Here is a 27,314-nt window from a genome sequence, read left to right as displayed (position 1 = left end):
TGGTGTGAGGCGACGAGCTCTGCTGTGGTAGTAACTCCTCCGGGTGTCCAGTGGCAACTCTAAAAAAGTCTGTGATCTGTCTCTGAGACTGGCTAGCCTCTCCATCAGGCTCTCTCTGTGTCTTGCGCAGCTCGAGTAGAGAGAGAGAGAGAGAGAGAGAGAGAGAGAGAGAGAGAGAGAGAGAGAGAGAGAGAGAGAAAATGAAACGAAATGTTATATTAAACGTCTTCAAAAGGCCATATTGACCTATGGGACCAAACATAGTTTTTCCATACGTCTACCACACGTCAGACACACGGGTACGGAAGTACGGAATAAGAACGGATCAGACTACCCGAAAATTCCACCCGTCATATAGCCTACTACATAGGATGCTTAACAGCATACATACTACACCACCATGTTTAAAACTTCATACACGAACACAAAACCATAGAAACTTTTGAAATTAGAATTTAGAGACTAGCTTGTTGACAGTTGCTCAACCTGCACACGGTACACCAATCAGTCAATGACCATCACGATTCATAACTTGACAAAATTGATTGGCTAAGGCCTAACTTCAAAGGCATGTAGACAAAGAACAAAAAGTGGAGAGATGGAGCCTCAAAGTAATAATGTAGCCTCCAAACAAAAAGGAGTCAGGACTGTAGAAGCAAGCTAAAAAACATTCAGGAGTATAGTCTCATGAATCCAAGACATAACTAGAGACTAGAGGCTAGAATCTAAACTGTAGAGTCAACACTATAAGTAGAGGTCCAACAACATAAGCAGGCGGCCAGGCGCACTGAGCTTAACTCTCACCATAGCTCACATCCTCAAAGTCATAAGCGGCGCCCGTCATCACCACCATCATCATCATCATCACCATCACCATCATCCTCGTCCTCGTCCTCGTCCTCATCCTCGTCACCACCAACTCGGCATGATGTCCCCATATGACTGGTACCAGCAATGGAAATAGGCTCTACCGCATCATTTGTAGTACTCTCTACAATGGCATCCTGAATCTCTTGCAAGGCAAGCAAGCGCTCCTCATCTTTTTCCTTCTTGAGCATTTCCAATGTGACCTCCCTAATCTCTCTAATCTTTGCAGCATCAATGCCTTGCATGTTTTCAATTTGCTCTACCATGCGATCCGTAAGCTCATACAAAAGCCCCATGGTGACTCCTTCCCTATCAGCCAAACATAGAATTTTCAAAATGGGAGCCACAAATTTTCAAAATCGGTTTGGCCTCTTGCCAAAAGGATACATTAAACACAATGTTCGAGACCTCGATATCCTTTTCAGTCTTGGATTTCTTCATCTTCACAAATTTGTCATCAATCATAAGCTTGTCGATACCTTGCATGCATCTCTCATCCACAAGATTGGCCAACGTAATAAAGTAGTATGCAAATCAAGTGGCTGATGGCTTCATCAAGTCCTTGCTAAAATGCCAAAATGCCGAAACAATGCCAACACATTAGACTTTCTTGTCACAAATGTGACAACCGTTGTTGCATCCTCAAGCACTTTTGCAACCCAAGCAAACTTGCCAATGTCCTCGAACGGTAAAAATGTGTTTCCACTCCCTTTCAATCATCTTCCCAGCACCAACACAATTGGTTACATTGCCCATGCATACCTGTACAACATTTGTTGGCCAACCTCTTTGATAACATCTTTGAAATGCTTAAAAATGAATTCCGATGTCTTTATTTCCCAAGATGTGTCCATAGCTTTCAAAAACAACTGACCTATGAATAGAGCATGCAAGAAACTTAACGATAGGCATGCGCCTAGTATGAGACCATCCATCACATACAATAGAGCATCCTTGTCTTTTCCCTTTCTCGTGCACACCCATGATCTCAGTCTTTACGAATTTGATCTCGTCATTCCACTGTGGTGCGCAAAGCATGGTAAGAGGGGGGAACATACGAAGGACCTGCTTGTCCAATTACTTTACCCATCTGCAGAAAGAAAGGGCTCCTTACTTTCCATGTAGGAACATCCACAACATATAAAAACATGCGCAAGGCTTAGTCTGCTTGCTTCTGTGCTTGCAAGTCGAATGCACTTGCCAAACCCCCCTGCACAACCTTCCTTTCTTGCTTGAGGACCCCGCACATTGGACTAGGCAGAGCCACTTACATTAGTCCTTCCCTTAGCATGCGTACTCATTGAAGCACCTCCTTGAGCTTGAGAGGCATCTCCTTCCAAATCATTGACCAATGCATCTACAAAAGCAGCTCTGTCTTCTCCCTCTGGCCTTGCATCGCATTCAATCTTCTAACAGTCTCTAAAACATTGGTCGGGGCCTCATCACATGGGCCTCCCACATCATGGCCAGCAATGCCCAGCATATGTGCACGGATACGCAAAGGACCACCGTCCCATGAATGCCCACAAAAAAATACATTTCCAAGTCCATTTTCCTTTTGGGAGGCTCTTCATTTTGTGCACGTATTGCCACTTTGCACGCTTGGTTCGGCCCATCTGCAAACTTGCAAAGAATCCAGCTTGGAAGATGGAGCTTGAGCCTTGGAGTGTCTTGGCTCTCACGAGAAAGAGTCACGTCGCGCCGGTGTGTTGGGCTCGCGAGGAAGATGAACCGCGATGGTTTAGGCTTCGTGGGCGCGGGAAAAGCCTGAAGGTGAGCATGAGACGGCGAGAGGATGGGCTGGCAGCTGATTCGCAGCTCGCAGCTCACTGATGTGCCCAAGACCCACGCCTCCTTACGTTCCCTGCAATCCGTGCATAACAGAGTCAGCAGCCCAACTCGCGCGGCCAAAAAATTGCAAGCGAAAAATTTTTGCCCCAAATATTATTGCCCGCTAGTTGGCAGTACAAAATCAATTTCCATACCCTTCCGTACTCGGACCCATACGGAAGTACGGCTGGCAACCGGACGCGTACGAAAAAAACTAAAATTACATCCCAACAGAATTTGATACTCTATCTCGAAAGCTATGAAAATAGAAAATTAATAGAAAATCTAAAATCTAGGTGAGTAAACACGGTGAACAAGGTACGGGAGATGAGAGCTAGAGACTATCATAAATCAGTACATCTCAACACACAACAGGAGTGGGGGAATAGGGGTAGAGGCTCAAGGTGTGCAACAGCTCATCTCAAAAGATCAAGCATTGTTCTCTATCATAGAGTGTCAATGTCCACCATGTTGAGAAGCCTGACAGGTTGTGCTCGATGTCGATCGATGATTATCTTGATCCGCCTGTAGCGGAATGAGTGTTTGAACTTTGCTCAAGATGAGTGCTCCGAACTGTGCTCAAGGTTCCTTTTTGTTCTCATGGAAGGGAGAGCCTTCCGTTCTTAATGAGAGAGTGCTATGATCACAAACAAAGTGAATGGACACTACGCGTGAAAGTGTATGAGACTGAGGGATAGACAGAGAAGAGAGATACGACACCAAAGACGTTGTAAAACCCTCCTCCGAAGGCCCCACTCTCGTCGGCGAGAGTGGTCTACTTATGATTGCCAAATCTGGTACAAAGTGAATGCATGTGGCTGATGCAAGTCTAGGCTATGTCGACGATGGCGATGCAAGTCTAGGCTATGTCGACGATGGCGACGCGGATGGCGACACCGACCTAAGGGCTGAAATCTGCAATCTTTTACATGCTGTCCAAAAACGCTATGGCCTGAAATCTGACCTTGCCGAAAACGCTAAGGAAAACGCTGATTTTGCTAGTCTTTAGGGCTGAAAATCTGCATCTACTGCAGGGCTGAAAAGTGATGTTCTTTGGGCTGAATCTGCTGCTCTTTTAGGGCTGAAACTGATGGTCCTTCATTGCTGATAATCGCCAAGGCTGAAAGCTGTAGAGGCTGAAAATCTGCAAACGCCATAATCTCCAAAAACGCTAGGGGTGCAATCTGGAAACGCTAGGTGCTGGGAGTGTGTGGGCGATAATCCTCCTGATGGAAAACGCCAGGCTGATGCTGATGAGGAAAACGCTACGTGCTAAGTCCTTTTGCTTGGAGGGGAGACCACCAAGTTCTTGCTTGAGAAGTTGCCTATTGAGCTTGGCTCCTGTTGCCTCTTCTGCCATTTAGTGCTAGTTTAGGTTTGCTTATATACAAACTTACTCAATTTGCCCTACCTACTTTCCAACAAAAGTCACTTAAAAATAATAAGTGAAAAATGTCAAAAATAGGGAAAATAAGCTAAATGCACTGAAATATTCTGGTGGATTTTGATGGGAATGCTTATGATCATGCTGTGTGCAACCAGAGGATATGCATCTACACTAAGTGACTGGGCATGCACGGTCTGCGAACAGACTCACAAAAGTGCTAGAACACTTGCTAATCTAGACTGACTGGACTGACTGAACACTTGTTGTGTTGTAGCTTGTCCACTGACACATAGGGTTGGATGTGTCACGTGACATCCCCTCCTTTTCAAAGTGAGGTACTGGTACCGAACTGTATGGCGTCGAGGGAGATCGTCAATAACATCCGGAATCCTGGAAGGGAATCTTCGCCGGCGCACTCTGATGCGTGGGTCATGCGATACTTGAACTTCATAAAGGTCTGCAACGCTTGCTTCTTTGGGCCGCGCCGAAAGCAACAGTCTTTTGTGGCTCCTTCAATGCTTCAACTTTGTCGAGAGTCAAGCTTCTTTCTTCTTCAAGAATCTCCATGGCTGAAAATTCTTGAAACCATTTCCAACACAAAACCATGAACATACCTATTCCATGTAAAGTGAGTGGAAAAAATATTGTCGTCCTAATAGACTGTGCATGCAATGTAGATGAACAAAGAGACGGAGTGCCAAACCGTCACCACACACACGCAAACAATGAGATCGAATCTTTCTCTTATGATCTAGAGCAATCAACTGTGGCAATTCACAACGGAAATGCCCATGCTTGGTGCTCATACTTTCATGTGCTCTTTCTACAAATGTGTCATGCCAAGGAAGAGACATGGAAAGTGACTTCCTTACATACATACTTTTCAGCTTTTCAGGAACAATCCGCATACATTCATGCTCATTCATGAGCGAAACGTGCTCAACATACAATATGCCATGCCTAGTAAAAGGGATCACATAGGGACGCTGACTAAAATACAGGAAACGATCACGAATGAAACACTCGAACAATGCGTGCGTAATAATCATGCGAACACATAATACTTCCTGTGAGGGTTCTTTGGACCTAAGCTCAAGAGCCAAGATCGGTTCTTCGTGATTGATCGAACATGCAATGAGGTTAGCTTCACTAGAGAAAGTATCAACTAAGTTACTGACACATCATCCTTGTGAACAATCACACCATCTTCATGCAACTCATCATACTTGTGAGAAATCACATCTTGATCATGCAAATCATCATGCTCATCATTATCATTCAAATCATCATGCTTATCATTGTCATTCAAATCATCATCATGCAAATCATGTGTGTCTTGATTTGGAGAAAAAGAGACTGAGAGAGTCTCCTTCTCTTGATTCTGTTCAATCTTGTCCTGCACATTAGCAATGAGAGAGGGAGAATGAACAATGTTCTCTCCACGAATGACAATGGGAGGGTCACTTTTGGCATTGAGAGTGAAAGTGTTAGCCTCCCAATCAATGAGAGGGTTAAGATCACGAAATCATCGAATGCCCAAAATCATATCACATCCTGAAAGAGGAGAGACAAAAAATCTTCTACGGAAAGTAGCTTGTTGAATTGTAAACAACACACCAAGACACTCTTGCATGATGAGAGAGTCCATACCGGGAACAAAGCCAAAGATCTCGAGAGGAGATTTCTGACTAACTTTTAGGCGGGCTCTCTCAACAAGAGAGGGACTGATCACATCATGCATACTACCTAGGTCAAACAATATGACAAAATGCTGCCCCGACATATGACCATGACATTTAATGAGAGAATCATCAATGGGAGGGTCAAGAGAAACTTGGGGCACACTCGTGTTATTAGTAATTGCATTGACAGAGGAAGTGGGTTCTGTGGATTCTTTAGATTCATTCGATTCAAGCTTAGGACATGTTCTTTTTATGTGACCCTTAATGTGACAATGAAAACAACGACCTTCCTTAGAATAAGTCCTTTGCTCTTCCGACGTGATGTATCCTCCTACAATTCCTTGTGCTACCTTTTCATCTGGAGTAAGCTTAGGTTTAGCAATTGTGTTAGCCTTACCCTTAGGTTCATTGGAAGAATTCTTTTCTGAGAGACTGTTGAAAGATTGGTTAGAAGAGGTACGTTCTTACCAGTCTTACCGTTCTGAGGGTTCTGAGAAGTCTGAGAGGTACTTGTGGAAGTCTTCTTCTCCTTTTGGTGCAGGTTTAGGATGGAAAGTCAGCCAACTTTTCGAGCTCGGCTGATGTCGAGATTGCTTTTTAAGTTTGAGATTTGTTTGAGAACTTGTTTGGTGATCCTGTTTGGAATTTGTTTAAAATGGATGGTATCTGTTTTAAACCGGTCTTGGTGCCGATTTGAATTGTTTGACTCTGGTTTTAATACTGGTCTCAATGATTGGTGATTTTACTCCCGGGTATAGTGAGAAATGATGTTTGAGAATGCTTGTTCATACTCATGGCCCGGACCCTTGTGGTTATTTGCGGGGGGGGATATTGAATGATTGAAAAGTGTTGTTTTTACTCATGGCCCGGGCCCTTGTGGTTATTTACGGGGGGAGTATTGTTGTTGTGACTCCCGGCCCAGACTTGGATGGTTATACGGGAGGAGTATTAAGAAGTCTGAGCAGTGGTTACTCTCAGCACCTCAAAACGACGCAGGCTGCGGTCTAGGGGGCGTTTGGTTGTAAAAGGCCTCTATATCTCCCGGCCCGGACCTTTTTAGGTTATGCGGGAGGAGTGATGAGGGAGTCGTTGAATATCTCCCGGCCCGGACCTTGTTAGGTTATGCGGGAGGAGAGTTCATCGGCGGCTTTATGTTTCTATGTCTTGTAACATGCATATGTGAGCATTTGTGTTGCATTGTGATGTGCCAATTACTGAATATTCCTAATTGGATGAGATTGCCTGGGTATGTAATTTTAGTGCATCAAGACACCCATGGAAGATCAGTATGGTCTGGGTGTGATGGCTAATTTTACTACGCCGGAATATCAAGAGTTCCGATCTGGACGAAAGGAGAAGCTAACTCCTTGATCAAAAGAGCCAAAAGGAGAAGCTAACTCTTTAACAAAAAGAGCAAACTAATTGTCCCTCGGAATGACCCTCGAAATTTTTAAGCTAACTTGAGTTGTTTTGCAGATATGTTGTAATCGCGGACGATTACCCTCTTTCAAGAAGGGGAGATGTAACAAACTGCTGACGTGTTGACCTACCTAAGAACGGAGCTACCGGCCGAGGGGCCTAAACCCTAGCAGAAGCAGAAGCAGCAACATATTTCCGAAAATTGCGTAGCTGCTGATGACGTGGCAGAGTTCCAAAAATCACGCTGGCTGATCACATGGCAGCCTGTATGGATTTCCGCGTTTTGCGTTGCTGACGTGGCAGCTATACGGAATTCCGAATTTTACGCTGGCAGCTTTTGAGCATTGCTTTTTGGATCAGATGCTTTTGAGTTTGAAGGCTTTTCACTGTAATCGCTTTTTAGGCCAAGGGCCTTTAAATATGAGGTTAGGGCTCATTCTCTGGCATGCTTCCTGGAGAAGGTGCAGAGTCTAGAGTACCGTCTTGTACTATGTTGATGCAATATAAAGAAACACCGAAAGGGGCGCCAATGTTTGGGGCCAAAACTCTCTGGGATGGAATTCCGCCACTCCATGTCGTGTGTCGTCTCTCTCTCTCTCACTCAGTTCAGTTGTTATTGAAGTGCTAAAAGTCTATTCAGTCCGTCCTTTTCTATTGGCACGTGGTGCCCGTCTTGTGACACTCTCTAAATAGGCAGTGGAAGTTGTCCTCTAATCTCATAATAGGCGGTGCATCGACATATGTAGTGCTCCTATCTTTGTCATACCTGACAAATCCTCTCCTCTTGTGGTACTCTCCTGCATCTGTCTCTCTTTATCTCAAGCTGGTGTGAAGAAGTGCGTATCTGGCCAATGGCACATCTCGAGATGTATGTCCATGTAGTTGGGTCGTAATACGAAACCATCATCTGCACTATGAAGAAAATGTTCCCGGTAGAAATCCATCTTCGTCCCTAGCACCTATGAGAGCTCTAGCCATATCCGCTCGATTTCCAACTGGATGAGGTCCTGTCTAATAACTCCAGTAATCTCCTGATGCGTGAGGAAGGGTGCATCCAGAGAGTACTAAAAGGGGGGTAGTCTTGTCTATGTTGAACCAATGAAGCTCAAACCATGATGTCATCAGCACATACCAACATGATATGTCTCCCTCTATGGTAAGCTGCCTAGAAGGGGATGAGCTAACAAGCAAAGCCAATGATGTACTTCTTGTTGAACCTTATGAGCATGATACAGAAAGGATATGGGAGACTCTCCCATTTGAGGTAACTCTGGTGGAGTTTGTTCCGGCCGTTATTCCAGGGACCCCCTCAAGTATAAACTGCCTCAATTCTCATGGAAAGTGCATTTGACCCCTTGATCTCTATACGCAGGGAACTTGAAGCACTAAAATTACAACAAGCTCTTCAAGAGGAGAGGTCCTTCTCTCTTCAACAAGAGAAGTCCCCACATCAAGAAGCTTTGGACCAAATCAAGAGAGAGGTAGAAGAGCTCCAAGCTCAACAAGAGTCTAAGCTTGTGCTCTATTGTAGCTCATGTCTCTCTTCAAGGCATCCTCCACAAGAATGCCCCCTTCGAGCTTATTGCCACTTCTGTGAAAATTTTGGACATGAACACAAAGATTGCTACTACTTTTCATAGAAATGGAACTTGGAAGCATGCACTTAATCCTTTAGAGCTAATTTACTATTTCGCGTGGAATTTTGCACGACATTAAATTGAGAAGAACAATGCAAAAATCGACGCAACACAAGGGACCAGAAGATGGGCTGGTTCCCCCCCCCCCCCCCCCCCCACCAACCTTGAAGGAGATTTGTATTACTTCTTGAACTATTACAAGCACAAGAACCCGAAACAATACTCACTGTTCATGTCCCATACACTTTCTAATGCATAAAAATGCATGCAATCATAAGCCTATTCACTAAAATTCATCATACCTATAGCTGAGAATGGCTATGTCTGCTTCGCACTCGAATTTTCTGCACGGGAGAAGCTTCTACTGATATCTACTCGTGTAGGGGGTACCCACAAGAGTGCTTCTGTCACGAGGACGTGGCAACTGCTAACCTTAATTGTTGGTTTCTTTTCGATGATTTTCGTTTAATTTTTGAGACCCTCTTTTTGAAGTTGCAAATGGTCGAACATTGTATGGCTAGTGTGAAACAGTAGTTTCACCTGCAGATGGGAAGTTGGTCGGCACTGGAATTCGAGTAGTAAAAGGGTGTCTACGCTAAGTTCAAAGTCATTTACGTCCCCTCGCCACACTTAATAAGTTGGTGGATACTAGGAAATTAACTCCATAGAGGCACAGTTGACAAGGTGGGGTCACCCAAAAAAAATCACGCGAGAACTGGGCTACATTGCATTTTTGGACGTGGTGAAAGATGGTCAGATGACCAGTGAGAGTCCAATGGAAGCATCTCCTAAAATTTAGGAAACTGCTATTTTGGGCCACGAAATCTGTTTGCACCATTAGCTTCAAAATGACAAGCGGAACATTTTATTACGCTGCTACAAAGTCAATTGAGCAACCGGTTGAGATATTTTTAGACCGGAAGGTACAAAACGGGAAAACTATGCATGAGTGCCACTTGGCACATTTTTGGGTATTTTCCACCTTGAGCAATAGAGAATCGTTGAAATAAACCTGGGGGTTGCATTTTTCAGCCATATGGTGAATTGTTGCAGGTACCAAAGCTACTGTGTGCTTGCCTACCCTCTATGTACAGTGAAGTGCAAGAACTAAAGCCTTGCACAGCATTCACTGCTCTCTCCCGCCCCCTCCGTGCAGTTATGTGATGCCCCACAAGAGGTCTCTTCATTTGACCTATGTACAATTGTGTGGGTTCATGCGCGATTGCCGAGGCAAGAGCCTCTTGCACAGGTACTGGATTAGCTAGTTGATGATCCCCCGTTCGATACAGGTGAATTCGAAGAGATTTCACAGAGAAATCTCGTCCGATTCAAAGGGCAAGTAGCCCTACAGGTGCGGGAGCTCGAGGACTTGCTACGGATGCAACCGGCTCGCGAAACGGAGCCCAAAACAGGGAAATACAGCCTGCTGTGTATTTTTGCAGGTTTAGCGTTTTGGCCCTAAACGGTCCCTAATACCCCCACGAGGTCCGGGGACGCAAGAAGACCGTTGTGCGAGTGATCTGGCGCATTTTCAAGGCAGAAAATAGAGAATTCAGCGTTCTGTAAATTCTCGCCACCAGGTTTTGCAAAGTGTCTGTATGCGTCAGGAAAGTCCCTTTTTGCATGGGGATACTGTCTGTGAAGCATCCTAGTACGGTTATGCTGCCGAAATCGGGCCAAAACATGTCATTTTCGGCACGGATTAAGCGGAGCAACTTGTAGGAAATCGCACGTTTTATTCCCTCTGTGAATACAATAAAGAAATACCGAAAGGGGCTTTGGGGCCAACAGGTGTCGGTGTCTGCTTGGTAGCGCTCTAGCTTCCAAGTCGTGTGTGTTTGAAGTATCAATTCCCGTTAAAGGTTTTTATTTGCAAAGTTTCTTTATGTCCTAAAGTCTAAAGTAAAGTTTCGGGTGAAAGCCTACGTCTACCGCCCTTCATGGTTCCGTCACCAAGATAGAATCACTTTTTTCTCAAGAAGTGAGCCTCGGTTGGTTTGTGGCGAAGACACAGAATACAGGAACGCGGGATTATACTATGGCCAACAAAGGGAAGGGCATTATGGAAGAGGGTTCCTCTTTGAAGGACAGGCAAGAAATTCCTACAGTGTTTTGAGGTTGGCGAGAGTTCACAGTCACGTTTGTCTGTACCTCCTATCGATGTGAATGCTCCTCCAATGCAAGACTTTATGGCTGGGCAACTTTAAGATGATGCGTTCACGACTTAGTTAGTTGCCCCTGTGAACGTGTTTTCTCGACTGTTGTAGAACCCAAGGTTTATGGAGTTTTTGCAAGCACCACCAGTGCCACAGCAGTCAAGGCAACTCACACAGCCCATGGAGCCTGTTGAAGCTCAAGCCAAGGTACTTCATGCGTCCCAGCAAGATAGGGAGCACTCGCATGTTCCGGAGTCAGGGGCTCCAAAACAGGTTCCTTGTGTCCTTGAACAGGTGGTTAGGACACCTATTCTACAGGCTTCGCCAGTTCAGTCCGCCACCTTTCCAAGCCCGCATGTTGCGTTGCAGGGACAAGGAACCCATTTCCAGGCAATGCATCATGTTTTTTGAGCACACACGGTACATCCTGGGTATTTCGGGGGTGGATTTGTGTTCCAACGTATGGCTGGTTATGCACCTAGAAACCAGCAATCAATGCCAGGAACAGTGTTTGGGGGTATGCAAGGCATGATGCCAAACCCATGTATGGTAGCATTGGCATGCAACAAAGCTTTCAGAGCAACCAGGGCCAGTTTGGGGTGCCACAAGGCAATTTTGGCATCGCTGGTGTTTTTGGACAGCAGCCAGACAGGCACCTATGACGCAAAATGTCAATGGCCAAGACGAGCCGATGATCCCTACTACAGTGCCCATGTTACAAACAATTCCTTATGACAATTTGGGGGCACCGGAAAAGCCGAAAGCTTACAAAGAAGATGGTGCAGCTGTAAAGTTTAGCTCTTTCAGCGGCTTTGAGGATAAGGCAAAGGCTCTTACTTTTTTCCAGCAGTTTGATACAGCGTATGCAAGAGGGAATTTTACAGAGGCCTCTAAGGTCAAGAAAGCTGCCACTTTCTTGAAAGAGAATGCGCTTACATGGTGGACTACATTGTTAATGGAAGGACAGGCACCTGCCACATGGATATACTTCAAACAAATGTTAACATCTACGTGGCTGTCAAATGAATTCGAAGCCAATGTCATGACGGATTGGCACCAACTCACTGCGGCTACTTGCAAGAGCCTACAGGAGTACAATCGGAGGTTTTGCAAAGCGTTGCTCTCAGTAACCTCCTACAGATTCGTGGCATTCACAGAGCAGATAGAGAAGTATTGTTGTGGGTTGCCTAAAGGGCTTCGAGATTATTGTACAAAGAACAAAGTGGCTACCCTCACTCAGCTTATGGAAGTTGCCAACACTAGTCTTGCCTTGTTGCAGGGAGAGGACAGTGTTGCTAAATTGGCTTTGTCTGACAAAAAAATAATTCTAAATGAATTATTGGATTTATAAGTGAGAGGGTTTTCTCGCTTGGAACACCAAGGAAAAATAATTCTAAATGAATTATTGGAATTTTAAGTGAGAGGGTTTTTCTCACTGGAGACATCCGAGTACAGAGTATTCCTAGTGCGTCATTCAAAGTAATGACGCGAGCACTATGAATGGGAATATCTGTAAGGCCACCAGGAACGGGTACTTCTCATGCGTCACAACGGATGGGTGACGGGGAGCATCAGTAAGAAGTATCCGACCATCTTGGAATGGACATCTCTGATGCGTCATACGATGGGTGACATCGAGCATCGTGAAGGGGATTGTACCGTAAGTTCGGTAGGAAAGGACTAGGTGATGGGTATTCCTGATGTGTCACAAGGTCAAGAGGAAATCCAAACTCGAAAAGAAGAATACGCGTAAAGACGCAAGCACAAGAATGAATAAAGATAGGTTTTGAGAAGCTTTTCTTAAAAAGCGGAATATTTTAACGAGTTTTCCGGGAAGAGTAGACGCTTTCCCGCGAGGAGTCTATGTTTGCATTGTTTTTAACTTATAAGGTTTTATTGAGTTTTTGGGCAAGTTCAAACCAATTTTAAAAGATGTCAGCCGTCCACTTAATAAGTGGGCAGCCACTTAGAAAATAAAGCAACAAAACCAGCCAACAAATTCTCTCTCCCTATTTCGGGTAGAACAGCCCAAAAAAAAAAAACGGTCGCGATCTCTTCGCGAGCAGCTATTCGTGCCGTGGCCAAGGAGCTATAAAAGCACCACATGCCCTCACCGAAAAGTGGTTACCAACATCAGCAAGAGAAGACTCTGCCGCCAAATAACGCAAGAGATCGCGAGACTACAAAGCACGGAAGTCGCTTTTCCCGCGCAAGAGCGACAGGTATCTATTGTGGATTCGCCATACGAATTGTTGTCGCGTGTTTGCGTATGTGTTTGCAGGTACTTCATCGCGAAGGAGAAGCGAGAAGGCTTCGGCCTACGCTTGGGAGTTCCGGGAACGGAATTCGGAAATTGTATGCGGAGTCTCGACTCCGAGTACAGACGGAAAAAGGATTGAGAGCTCGTCTCTCGCATTTCCCTTACGGGAAGAAACGACCATCGAGTCAGAGAATTAGAACGGAAAGGTTTTCTCCGGTTCTTGTGCTTATAAAAAGATTGTACCTAATAAAGGATTCTCTCTAAGGAGGGGACCAGCCCATCTTCTGGTCCCCAGTACTGTGTCGATCTTCTCTCTCTCTCTCTCTCTCTCTCTCTCTCTCTCTCTCTCTCTCTCTCTCTCTCCTTTGGCTTCAGTATTAAGTGATAAATTCTATTTATCCGAGAATATTTTATATTGTTATGCGCTCCCGTTTGTGACAGACAGTGGGTTTCCGAGCAACGTGAAAGGGGGTAGCAAAATAAAAATTCAGCAAAGAAGCCCTTTGTGAAAACGCTTCTAAAGCGTCACACGGGTTAGAAAAGGTCAACAAGGATAAGGACTCAACCGGGACTTCTGGAGCGCAAGCAAAGAAACACAAAAGGAAGCCTTTTGTGCGTAAGTCGCTCGAGGAAAAGAAGGTCTTGATGGCTGAGAATAAATGCTTTATATGCGAGCAGCCTAATCACTTTGCTGCAGATTGTCCATAAAGGAAAAGACCAGCTGACTCACATGATAAAAGAGGACAAGAAAGGGAAGAAGCTTAAGCCCACGGCAGGTTTGGTGCCAGATATGGTGGGTGTGTAACAAACTTGGACACTCCAAGTCAAGAATCAACCACGACAGCACCAAATAACCACTTCAAAACAATTCACAGATCACAATAGATTTGCACTGGCCCGGCGGAGTTCCGTGCCTAGAGATATTGGCCCCAAAGACTGGCGCCCCTTTCGGTATTTCTTTTTGTATTAATCAATCATCAAAGTACAAGAGAGCGGTTAGGGTTTCACTCTCAGACTCTGCGTCCAGATGCTCTGAGAAGTGAGGCCCTCACCACTAATTTAAAGGTTACAAGGGATGCCCAAAAGCAGAGCCCCAAAAGCTTTTAAAATCAAAAGCATCAGTTCTCTCTCTCTTAGAGAGTCTTTTCTCTTTTTTTTTTTTTAAAGGAAAAGCAAAATTCGCGTCGCTTATCATTTTCCCAAAAAAAAAAAAATTTAAATTTTTTTTTTAATAATCCGCCTCCGCGATTTCCGGAAATTAGGGTTTCTGGCAGAAATTAGGGTTTGCAGGAATTTTAGGGTTTCTGTTGTCCGCCACGTCATCACTTTGTGACAGGGTGACAAGCCAAGTACAAATGCCAGCGAGTTATGAAGAGATGGGGTACACGGCAGAGGCAAGGTTGGCATGTCCTGGCCACGCAGAGTGTGTTACTCCCATTATTGGAAAACTACGTCTGCATATTCAGTCGTATGCGGGCACTGAAGAGTTCTATATCATGCCATTGGAAGGGTGTGATGTGCTACTGGGAATCCCGTGGATGTTCAGAGTACATGGTGTGTTGGATGTCTTCGGCAAAATGATCACCCTTCAACATAGGGGCAAAACTCATGTTTTGGATGTAAAGCTCAAAGGGGAGTCTGTCCCGATTGTATCTGCTTCAGCTATCACTTCTGTAATTAAAAATCATCTTTCTATGTACTTGATCTTTGCACATGATGCTATTGTCAGTCAAATTTATCTGTGTTAGATAAAGAAAAGGTCAACATTTTTGCGAGAGTTTTAGGGTTGTTTTTCTAATTCATTACTGTCGAAATTGCCGCCGGAGAGCCCTGAGGACCATGAGATAGATTTGGTGCCATGGTGTAGCCCACCAAACAGACCTCCTTACAAGGTTAGTGCGGCTCAACAGAAAGAGATTATGGGCCATGTAGAGGAGCTTTTAGAGAAGGGGCTGATTCAGCCTAGTTCTTCACCTTTCTGCTCCCCAGCGCTTTTAGTGCAGAAGAAGGATGGCTCTTGACGCATGTGTATTGACTATCGTGCCTTGAATAAGAATACCATCAAGAACAGGCTTCCTATCCCAAGATTTGATGATATTCTTGACCGTTTAGAGGATGCTGCAATTTTCAGTAGGATAGACCTTAACAGCGGGTACCATCAGATTCATATAAGGCCAGAGGATGTGTACAAGACTGCGTTTAGAATGACATTTGGTCTTTATGAGTTTCTAGTGATGACATTTGGTCTTACAAATGCTCCTGCCACGTTCAATAGGATGATGGACCGGATTTTCCACTCGCATCAGAAGTTCATTGGCACATTCTTTGACGAGATGATAGTCTACTCGAAGAATGAAGAGGGGCATAGGCGTCACTTGACCATTGTGTTTGAAGAGCTGCGCAGTCACAAGTTACTAGTTAATCCTAAGAAAAGTCAATTCTTCCTAGGAGAGATCCACTTTCTTGGCCACATAGTATCAAAAGATGGTGTCCGAATGGATCCCGCAAAGGTTGAAGCTATTAAGACATGGCCAGACTTGAAGACTATGCACGATGTCCGAAGCTTCTTGGGATTATGCTCATACTATAGAAGGTTTATCAGGAATTTTGTAGAGATAGCTTCACCCCTTCACGCTTTGCAAAAGAAAGAGGTCACTTTCAGATGGACCCAAAAAGAGATTTCAGCTTTTAGTCTCTTAAAGGAAAAGTTGACTTCAGATCCCGTGATTGTTTTACCTGATCTCAGAAAGTCATTTGTGGTCCAGTGTGACGCGTGTGACAATAGCATCGGAGCAGTGCTAATGCAAGATGATCGGGTAGTAGCTTATGAGAGAAGAATCTTGCAAGGGCCAGAAAAGACTATGCAAATCTATGAGAAAGAGTTATTGGCCGTCATTCATGCTCTCTCTAGCTGAAAGCACTACCTGTTAGGTACTGATTTTGTTGTCCAGACAGATCATCAAGCCTTGCGATACTTCTTGACACAGTCAAAGCTACCCGAAAAGCATATGCGATGGGCAAACATTGTTTCTATGTTCCACTTCTAGATTATGCATGTGGAAGGCAAGAAGAATGTTGTGGCTGATGCGTTATCAAGAAAGCCACAGATTTCAGCTGTGTCAATTCCTTATCATCATGAACTTGATGACATGAAGGAACAATATGCTACCTATGAAGACTTCGCAAGGAATTTTGAATAGTTGCAAGAGAGGCAACATCATGAGCACTACCTCCTTAGAGACGGTTTTATGCAGACTTTGTGTCGCTAGGCCATTACAACATAAGGTCATGATAGAAAGTCATGTCCCACCGTATGCAGGGCATCGTGGTATTGATGCGACAGCTAAAGCAGTAGATTCTTTTACTGACCTACCTTGAGGAGAGATGTGGATGTCTTTGTGCAAGCATGCCTGATTTGCCAAAAGGTCAAGTTTGACAAGCAAAAGGCACCAGGATTGTTACAGCCACTGCCGATTCCGGATAAGCCATGGGAAAGTATTGCTATGGATTTTATCTTTGATCTTCCAAGAACGCCAATAGGGAATGATGGTATATGGACCATTATTTGCAGGTTCAGCAAACAGGCCCATTTTACCCGTGTCAGGAAGAAGATAAAATCTGATCAGATGGCACGGTTATTCATGTACACTCTGTTCAAGTACCATGGTATGCCACAATCGATTGCCAGTGATCGTGATCCTCGCATGGCAAGTTTGTATTAGAGAGGATTGTTTGAGAACATGGGCACTACGCTCAAGTTCTCGTCTTCGTTTCATCCACAAACTCATGGACACTCAGAAGAGGCTAATTCTATTGTCCTGGATCTGCTGAAATGTTATGTGTCAGATAACAAAGGCAAGTGGGAACAGTATTTGCCTATGCTTGAGTATGCGTGTAACAATATGGTGCATTCGTCAACTGGTGTCACAAAACGGGCACCACGTGCCAATAGAAAAGGACAAACTGAACAACTTTAAGCACTTCAAATAACAACTGAATTGAAAAAGATGCACGACACGAGACAGGGAGTGACGAAGTTCCACACCAAGAGAGCACTGGCCCCAAATGCTCACGCCCCTTTCGGTATTTCTTTATTATTGCTAATTCGCAAAGTACAAAAGCCGAGGAGCACCTCCTCTGCAATCTACGCCCTGAAGAGTGCGAGAGAGGGCCCCCAAGGCTCATATTTAAAGGCCCAAAGCCTAAAAGCATCAAATATGAAAAGATGACCCCAAAAAAACACTTTCCTATAATTTCGGGGTTTTTCTAAAAAACCGCCGCGAATTGCGGAACGTCCGTACAGGTGCCACGTCATCATATTTTGTTGTGCAAAGTCTTCGAAGTGTGTTTTGCTTTATCTTTTAAGCCTTTATGTCACTTGGCCCCATCGGACGAGATCCCATAAGTTGGTGGGAACTCTTCTTTAATAATAGGCCACTCGTCAGGACTTTGTAAGTCTAAAAAACTTCTTCTTTGGATGTTGCTTCTTCTTAGGGTTTTGACTGGCCGAGATGTGAAGGTTGGCTCCATTCTTCAGTGGCTTTGACACGTCAGCAATTTGTGACATCCCCCCTTCTTGAAAGAAAGTAACTGTCCCCGATTACAACATATCTGCAAAAAAACTCAAGTTAGCTCAAAAATTTCCGAGGGACAATCCTAGACAATCAGATTGCTCTTTTTTTTGTGTTAAGGAGTTGGCTTCTCCTTTTGGCTCTTTTTTTAAGAAGTTGGCTTCTCCTTTTGTCCAGATTGGAACTCGATATTCCGGCGTAGTAAAATTAGCCATCACACCTAGACCGCACTGATCTTGATGCACTGAAATTACTTATCCAGGCAATCTCATCCAATTAGGAATATTCAATGGTTGGCACATATCACAATGCAAAACAAATGCTCACATATACATGTTACAAGACGTAGAAAGATAAAGCCGCCGATGAACACTCCCCCCACAAATAATCATCCACGTCCGGGCCATGAGCTGTTCAACGAGTCCCTCATCACTCCTCCCGCAAATAACCTAAAAAGGTATGGGCCATGAGATATAGAGGCCTTTTACAACCAAACTCCCCCTAGACCGCAGCCTGCGTCTGAGAGTAACCACAACTCAGACTTCTTAATACTCCCCCTGTAAATAACAACAAGGGTCCGGGCCATGAGTAAAAACAGCACTTTTCAATCATTCAATACTCCCCCCGAAAATAACCACAAGGGTCCTCCGGGCCATGAGTATGAACAAGCATTCTCAAACATCATTTCTCACTACTCCACCCGGAAGTAAAATCACCAATCATTGAAACCAATATTAAAACCAGAGTCAAACAATTCAAATCGGCACCAAGACAAGTTCAAAACAGATACCATCCATTTTAAACAAATTCCAAACAGGATCACCAATCAAGTTCTCAAACAGAACTCAAACTTAAAAAGCAATCTCGATATCAGCCGAGCTCGAAAAGTCGACTGACTTTCCATCCTGAAACCTATACCAAAAAAATTAGCGTTAGGTTCCTTCCATAAGGTCATAGCTGACTGTACCATGGTCCATAAGGTCTTGGATAGACCGTGTTCCTGTGGCGGTGATGGTAGTCCCAAGACATAGCAGTCACATCGGATCTTCGAGGTTATCAACAAGAGACACCTGTTTAGAGTTGTCTAAAAATTTGAAGTTATAATCTGCTAGGGTTTCCATGGCAAGCATTTTTTAATACCCCACTCTGCCAAAAGTTGCACTTCGGAAGAAGATGTAAGAAACCATATAACTTCAGGCAAAAATTTCTTGAAAGCTTGCCAAGTCCTTGGAGTGTGCGGCTTGGTAGCTATAGACATCAGCATCTGCATGGCACTGCTTTTGAGAAAAACAGTGACTCCAAACAAATCTTGGATCCTTCTCTTGCAAGTGATCTTTTTGGCTTATGCCTTGTAAGACATGAGCGATGAAGACGAGAGCACGGCCGATGCGCGATGAAGTAAGGGTGGGAGTGCCTAATAAGTCCGGGCTCGGGGCCTGAAGACACTTCAAATAAAATTATAGTAGTCTTTGGTTTGCTCTGTCTGCTCTTTTGTAGGACCGGTATGCTTTCAGAAAAGCACACGCCTAATGCTCTGATACCACTGTCACAGGACAGGCAGGACGGGCACCACGTGCCAATAGAAAAGAACAAACTAAACAACTTTAAGCACTTCAAATAACAATTGAATTGGAAAAGATGCACGACCCGAGACAGGGAGTGGCGAAGTTCCACCCCAAGAGAGCACTGGCCCAAATGTTGGCGCCCCTTTCGGTATTTCTTTATTATTGCTGATTCGCAAAGTACAACAGTTGGGGAGCACCTCGTGCCGGAGAGGGCCCCCAAGGCTCATATTTAAAGACCCAAAGCCTAAAAGCATCAAATATGAAAAGCTGGCCCCAAAAAAATACTTTCCTAAAATTTTGGGATTTTTCTAAAAATCTGCCGGCGAATTGCAGAACGTCCGTACACGTGCCACGTCATCATATTTTGTTGTGCAAAGTCTTCTGAGTGTGTTTTGCTTTATTTTTAATGCTTTTATGTCACTTGGGCCCCATCAGACGAGGTCCCATAAGTTGGTGGGAACTCTTCTTTAAAAGTAGGCCACTGGTTAGGACTTTGTAAGTCTGTTAAACTTCTTCTTCTGTTGTTGCTTCTTCTTAGGATTTTGGCTGGCCGGGATCTAAAGGTTGGCTCCGTTCTTCAGTAGCTTGACACGTCAGGAGTTTGTGACAACTAACAAGGCACCTTTTGAGATTGTGGAAGGCGGCAAAAAGGTTCCTCCCATTTTGCAAACAAACGACAAGAACTTTGAGGCAGATCGGTATGTCGAGAACATGCATGAGATGTATAAGAACATTAAAGTTGCCCCGGAGAAGACTCAGGCCAAACAGAAAAGGGTTGTTGATCGTCACCGTCGTGAACTGTTGTTTTCACCTGGTGATTGGGTACTTTTGCGATTTGAAAAGACAGGGTTGAAGAAAATGAAGGGCAAGGAACGGTTATTTCCGAAGCTCAGCATGCGTTACTATAACCTTTTCAAGTGCGTGATAAGATCAGCGATGTTGCTTACAAGCTGAGATTGCCTAACGCTTGGAAGATTCATAATGCATTTCACGTGAGTCTTCTATGACCCTTTGTAGGTGATGTGCTAGAAGATATGCCACAGGAGGATCAGCCTGAAGTTGATGAACTTGATCAGATCTTGGTACCTCCGCAAATCTTGGCACATAAAGAAAGAAAAGTTAAGGGACAAGTTGCAAGACAGTATTTGGTGAAGTTCAGAACTATCCACCTATGGATGCAAAGTGGATGGAAGAGTCTGAACTGCTAGAGTCACCAAATGTATTGCAACTTTACCTTGAGGCCTTTGGGTTACACCCTATGTATGCCCCAACTCAACGTGTTCAAAGGAGGGGTAATGATGGAGCTAGCACATCAAATGTACATACAGATTCAGTGCAACAAAAGTGTGCATCGCTCTTCAAGTGTAAAAGATATAATGCTCATTTCTATCATAGATGGAAATGACAAAAGTATGAAGGTCATTTGTATCTATGTCTTATCATCTTTCTTACGGATACATGCAATGATAAAAGAGTGCCAACAACACAAGATCATCAATGGCATGTATTTATGGTATGCAATCAAGGACATTTGCGATTTCAAGAGGGGGGTATGTCACGAGGACGTGGCAACTGCTAACCTTAGTTGTTGGTTTCTTTCCGATGATTTTCGTTTAATTTTTGAGACCCTCTTTTTAAAGTTGCAAATGGCCGACCATTGTATGGCCAGTGTGAAATAGTAGTTTCACCCGCAGACGGGAAGTTGGTCAGCACAGGAGTTCGAGTAGTAAAAGGGTGTCTAGGCTCATTTCAAAGTCATTTAGGTCCCCTCGCTGCACTTAATAAGTTGGTGGATACTAGGAAATTAACTCCATAGAGACACAGTGAGTGACAAGGTGGGGTCACCCAGAGAAAATCACGCGAGAACTTGGCTACATTGTATTTTTGGACGTGGTCCCAATGGTGAAAGATGGTCAGATGACCAATGAGAGTCTAATGGCTTCATCTCCTAAAATTTAAAGGACTACTATTTTGGGCCATGAAATATGTTCGCGCCAATAGCTTCAGAATGATGAAGGCGCGTCTTTGCATTAGCGTTTTGAAACGCTATGGAATCGCGTAGGTTAGGGCATTGTCTTCTGCGACGAGTGGTTTCTGACGACCACGGTGAACCAAGTTCAAACATGGTTATGGAAAGTACATGGGCTACACTCAGTTAGCGGCCTTGGTAATTAGGAAGTTGCCACATGAGTACGCGATGGCGGGAAGGATACTACACCAAGCAAAGTGGGGCAATAGGAGAATCAGGCACATCAACTTCGACAAGCCGAGTGACACCGGCTGCACATGATGGAGACCACCAACATAGATGAGAAGAGGAGGTCGGCGTCCGGATGCTCTCTCTCTCTCTCTCTCTCTCTCTCTCTCTCTCTCTCTCTCTCTCTCTCCAAATTTTTTTGACTCACTTTCTACACAAGCTTAAACAAATCATTGAAAGCATAGCTTCGGTCCCTCTCATAGACACGAAAACAAGCGCAGACCTTAGTAAAACTTACCTTGGTTTTCATTGTCATTTAGTGAGACCCATCCACTACCATCAGCTGCCATAGCAAGATAGGGACGCATCCTCAAAGCTTCCAACCTCTGCATCCGCTTGAATTCCACATCCTCGATTACCAAGGGAGCATCCTCTTCAAATCAAACATGCAAGAGCAATCACCAAGTTGCGCAAATGGACAATGCTTTGAGAACTCTCACGCCAAACCATCTGTCTGTGTGTGTGTGTGTGTGTGTGTGTGTGTGTGTGTGTGTGTGTGTGCGGGCGCACGCGCGAAAGTACCTTTCTCAGATTCTGATTCAGAAGAGTCATCTTTGACTTCTTTCTGCCAAACGGGGTCTGCGTCAACAATAGTGAGAGCGCCTCCAGTCGAAGCTTTGGACTTCTTCTTCTTCTTTTTCTTCTGCTTATCCGCATCGCTTGTGTAGCGCTTCAAGTACTCCTGCAACGGCTTCATAGCTGTAGTACCAAAGGGTTGCAATGGTTGAAAGCAGAGGAGCCCTCCAAAGAATTGAAACGCGGACTGTCGCAGTCGAGTCGGGACGGAGCTCGCTCTACGTGTTTCGAGTCGCGAACATTTTTAAAAAAACACACATTTTACTGTCATGCTGTTTTCAAAATCCAAATCGGATCTGTTGCATATTACAATTGTAGGTAGGGTACGGGGGCCAGTTGTGGGTCGGGGTCCTCTGCTGGGACGAGCGACTCCCCAAAAAATAACTAGTGTTAGGACCACATTAGAGACACCGAAAAGTGGATGCTTCCGTGGTTAGCAAGGCAGAAATAAGATCTTGTCCGTAGGGCCGCGACACTTTTGCTAATGGCACCGGTTTTTGATACTCGCGATTGCAAAGACTATCGACGAGCGCAACCTGTGAAGGGTTATTTGCGCCAGGGTTTTTGCTGCAGCTCGGTCTTGACGTTGGCTATGGATTGCACCCTTCTATGCCCAAAATGCAACACCTTAGGAAAATTCCGCTCGTCCACAGCTTAAAGGTCTTAAAATAGGGGGTTTTACCCTAGAATATCCCAAGGACGAACGACCGTGCCTGAAGCGAGATGTGAAGACGCAGCTTAGGTTGGGCTCAGATGGGCCGGCAGCAGAATGGAAGGAAGGTGCGTGCTTCATACCTGGCGTGCACCCATCGGATTGCAAAATTCGTACTTCTCTACAAACCCGCCTTCTCTTGGGCGATCCCCCCCCGAACCACCACCACCACACCGGGAGAACCTCATTGTTGGGCTCCCTTTTAGCGCAAAACACGGAGAAGCAAGCTTGAACCCTGCACGTCAGAACTGCAACCAGTAGCACACCCGCCAGGCTATGCATGGTTGCCTGTCTACGCTCCCGCCATTGTTTATACAAACCCAGACGTCGTCCTGTGTGAACGTGAGGACAGAGGTAGAAGAAAATCTTTGAGTCTGCCGCCGCCGCGCTCGTCTGAACCCAGCCTTAGGAGGTGGACACACTAAGAGAAAAGCCCTCGTTTCCTTTCCCCCTCTCTCGCTCTCTAGCATGGAGAGAGCAAAAACATAGCTTAGCAAAAATAAGGAGTTTAGCATAGAAGATGGGTTGTGGTAAAGGATAATTTCTATTTGTGGTCAAAAATTAACGGCCACATTTTTGTAGTAAAACAACATTAGCAACTGCCTTCGACAGTGCCGACAAACAGTTTCCCAAAACAGTAAGACACACTATATGGAGCGCCCCCTATTTGATTAAATGAAGGCCAATAGCTTCTCGACACGTCGATTTGGATGCTACTACACACAACCATTTGGAGGTCATGACCATAGTTAACCTGGAAGCTATTACATGCCGAAACTTGTGGCATATTTGGACGGCACCATGGGGCTGTCCAAATATGGTGGAGCTTTCTTTAGCCAATCAGCTCAATCTACATCTAATGAAACCCGTGCTCAAGCTTCCAATCATGTAGTACCCTTTGGTGGCAATTTGCAACCCTGCACGGCCAAATGTCTGCCCCCCATTCACAAGTGGATGCCATGACTTGAGCAGCTTGATATTGTGTTTAGGTGGTGTGTAAGCCCCAAAAGCAATCAAGAATGAATCTACCTTACCACAACTAGCACGGGTATGCAAATACAAGCCTCACATTGACACCAAATCAATAAGCACGCTTACCATCAATATAAAGGACATGACGATTGCAAAATTTTCTGTTTAAACAAACTTTCAATAAGCCGGAAGTTGCGCCATCGACCAACCCTAAGCATTTTGCTCAAGACCCACTTCTTGCACTGCACGTTGTTGAAAATGGCATTGCCATCAATAGCATGATAGGTCCAAGGACATCTTGCAAAATGAAGTGACCCATATGTGTATCATCAAAGCATGTGTTGCCATTGGAGCCATCAATAAATGGGCAAAAAAATGAGGAAGCTTTCACACATAGGTTCACATAGGTTGCTAGAGCATTATTTTGTCGTACACAATGCTCTCATGGATGTGTACGTAACTTTGGTGCTTTTTACTAGGTGCAAAATGTCCTTTAGAAGCTCTCTTTGAGCAAATCTTCTTGTAGAATGCCCTAACTTTGTGTGTGTGTGTGTGTGTGTGTGTGGGGGGGGGGGGGGGGGGGGGGGGGGGGGGGGGGGGGGTCCTTAACCCCAAAAATGTAAGTATATCAAGTGAGTTCAAAACAAAGGGCTTTTATTTTTTCGAATTAATAGAATTACATTAGCAGAAGGGGCTTTTTATTGCCTTTTGAAAAAATCCATAAGTTTCTTAAGAAAAAGGAATTGTTTTATTACTTCAATGTTTGTAAATAAAGGGGTTTTTTACTACCTTTTGAATGATGACCCCTCTGAGTGATCTAATTGTCGAGTATAGTTAAATTAAGCAAACTTTACGAGCATTTGGTTGTCTTAGACAGACACGGCATGAGGTTGTCCCTGTAAACTAAGTGGCCTATTCATGTGCCATGCATCTTCAAAGTCCATGTACTATCATCGGAGCCTTCGACAAGAGCATGAGGTTGTCCCTATAAACTAAGTGGCATATATGTGTGCCATGTGTCCTCAAAGTCCGTCTACTATCATTGGAGCCTTCGACAAGAATAAACGATGTAATTTCTAGACAAGCAAAGTTGTTTTTGAGCACTACCTTGCCTTGAGTGATGCTCTCATGGATGTGTATGTCCAACCTAGTACACATTGCTTGCAAGTTACAAAGTGTCATAGAGAAGCAACCTTCTCGCAAATACTATTCCTCAAATTTCTTTGATTGTTGTATATGCACCAGAGTATTGCTCTTGGAATATCTATGCAAAGTGTGGTGCTTCTTGCCAATTGCAAAGTGACATAGAGAACCCTCCTTCTCAAGATATCTCCTCAAATGTTGTGATTGTAGAATATACCCAAAATAGGCAAGGCTAACAAGATATTGGCTAGTTCATATACACACACTGCGCATGCATCATTTTTAGTGAAGTACCTTACATGGCATCTATGCTATAATAGGGAAAGCAAATTCGTCAATTCAACTAGGCGATATCGGAGTATCATATTTTGATGTGTAATATACTCATAAATGCATATGTGTAGTGTTGTTTTCATTTGCATAAGATTGCATGTCCTTAAACGTTTTTATTGTACAGTATACCACAAAAGGGCAAGGTTCACAAGCTTCCAACTATTTCAAATAGATGCAATTCAAATTCATTCTTTTAAATGAATTGCCCTATGTGTTCATGATCAAAGCCTATGTTGTGATTTGAATAGTGAAACTAAATTTAGGACAAGATTTCAAATAATGGGTTTGTCAAACATTGTGCTATATTGCAAGAGTTCTACAAGAGATAGAAAGCTCCAAGACAATATGGTACTTTGTCATTTTTGCTTGATTATACTGGAATATTTGCTAATTGTAATCTTTTTGTACTTACGTAATGAGTCAAGCTAAGCAAAGTTATAAGCTCAAACTTTGTAGTAATTGACATATCAAGTCTTGACTGGATGTTCATACCAAAATTTTGAGCTTAGAGCTTACTTTGAACCCTAGGTATAAATTAAAATATTTATCAATTCGAAGACTGTGGGGGGGGAGAGAGAGAGAGAGAGAGAGAGAGAGAGAGAGAGAGAGAGAGAGAGAGAGAGAGAGAGAGCTCCTTTCCCCTAAGCTCATGGTACTCAAACAACTTCATGTGCATCAAATATGTTAGGGTTAGGGTTAGCATTAGGGTGGCATAATTAGAGTAGCATTTTAATGAAAGATTAGAGATAGCAATCAGACAATGCACAAAGTGTAAAACCAACAACATTAACTTGATTATGAAATGAACTAGCAACACTACTAGTGTGTGTACAAGATGTGACTACTTATATAGAAGTAGCAAGGCTAGTGCAAATGGTAGTACAATGACCTCTCAAGGACCAAGAGGCACAAGGTCAAAGGTCAACCTCCCAATGTAGGCTCCTAAGGGCACTCTTTTGGCTCCTTGTTGTATTGCTCACATAAGCACACATGATTTCCTGCTAACTGGATGTTAACTAAAGTGGACATGGTACACACCAACATGTTGTGGGACCACATGCCCAACAACCCTCCCTTGGACTTTGGACTAATGAAAAAGGCTACATAGAAACTCACTACCACACACGCTTTGCAGCCACACAAGCTACAATAGGTAGTTTCGTCATGATATGGTGTCACACAAATTGAAGTATCCTCCCCTCACATAAAGAATCAATGTAGACTCAATGAATAGGCTGCAGAGAAACCATATCCTCTACAACATGTCACTATAAAAAATTTAAGGGTTAGGTATAATACAAACGTGGAGAGAGCTCTCCTCTTCCTTGTCTTCATCCTCTACTATATTGACTTTACCTTTGTCCTTGTTGATGCTGCTACTATTGTGACACTTTGATGGTGGATGACCTTTGATGCAACAATTTGCAACTGATTGATTAGAAAAGAGCCTCTCAAATAGGCGTGGTGTTTACAATAATTGGCTAGTGCTATTGCACTCTCTTGCGATTGGACCATATCATTATTTCATGCTTCCTAGGTGGCTAGTTGGCTTTCCATAAAGGCCACAAATTGGGCTTATCCCAACAATCGCTCCCTTAGATCAAATTTGGGGCTTTTTTGAAGAAATTGTGATGTTATAGTGATCAGGTATCTTGTTGGATACATCTACAAGGTTCTTGTGATACATCATGGCCGGTCTCAGTGACTTAACACTTCACTGTTCTCAATTGGATACATCGTGGCGATTCTCAGGGGATTCAATAACCATGGTTTAATCGGATACAACATGTAGGGTCTCCGGAGATCCTAAGGCTCATACAAAATTTCATATCAAATAAATTCATGTGAAGAGGGATCTTCCTCTTCTCGTATTTCATTTGTCATCTTGTTTTTTTCATTTATATGCCAATATTGATCTTCAGTTTCTTGATTTTTATTGGTCCATTT

At 44.0% G+C, this 27,314-nt stretch overlaps 1 protein-coding gene across 1 annotated transcript in view; it reads right to left on the bottom strand.

Annotated features, from left to right (window-relative positions):
* Positions 1-22,522, bottom strand: part of LOC147436295 (pre-mRNA-splicing factor of RES complex protein) — a 91,892-nt gene extending 69,370 nt beyond the window's left edge. Inside the window, exons 1-2 of the mRNA XM_086489232.1 lie at positions 22,154-22,522; positions 21,870-22,004 (exon numbers count right to left, since the gene is read on the bottom strand). Coding sequence (XP_086345358.1) covers positions 21,870-22,004; positions 22,154-22,328 — 310 coding nt within the window. The 5' untranslated portion in view covers positions 22,329-22,522. The remainder of the gene's footprint in view (positions 1-21,869; positions 22,005-22,153) is intronic.
* Between the last annotated feature and the right edge of the window lie 4,792 nt (positions 22,523-27,314).

The sequence above is a fragment of the Adiantum capillus-veneris genome, chromosome 18, assembly GCF_014529385.1.
Source record: "Adiantum capillus-veneris isolate H3 chromosome 18, ASM1452938v2, whole genome shotgun sequence".
Taxonomy (NCBI): domain Eukaryota; kingdom Viridiplantae; phylum Streptophyta; class Polypodiopsida; order Polypodiales; family Pteridaceae; genus Adiantum; species Adiantum capillus-veneris.
The sequence above is the reverse complement of the archived record's forward strand: the minus strand, read 5'-3'. Positions and strand labels throughout refer to the sequence as shown.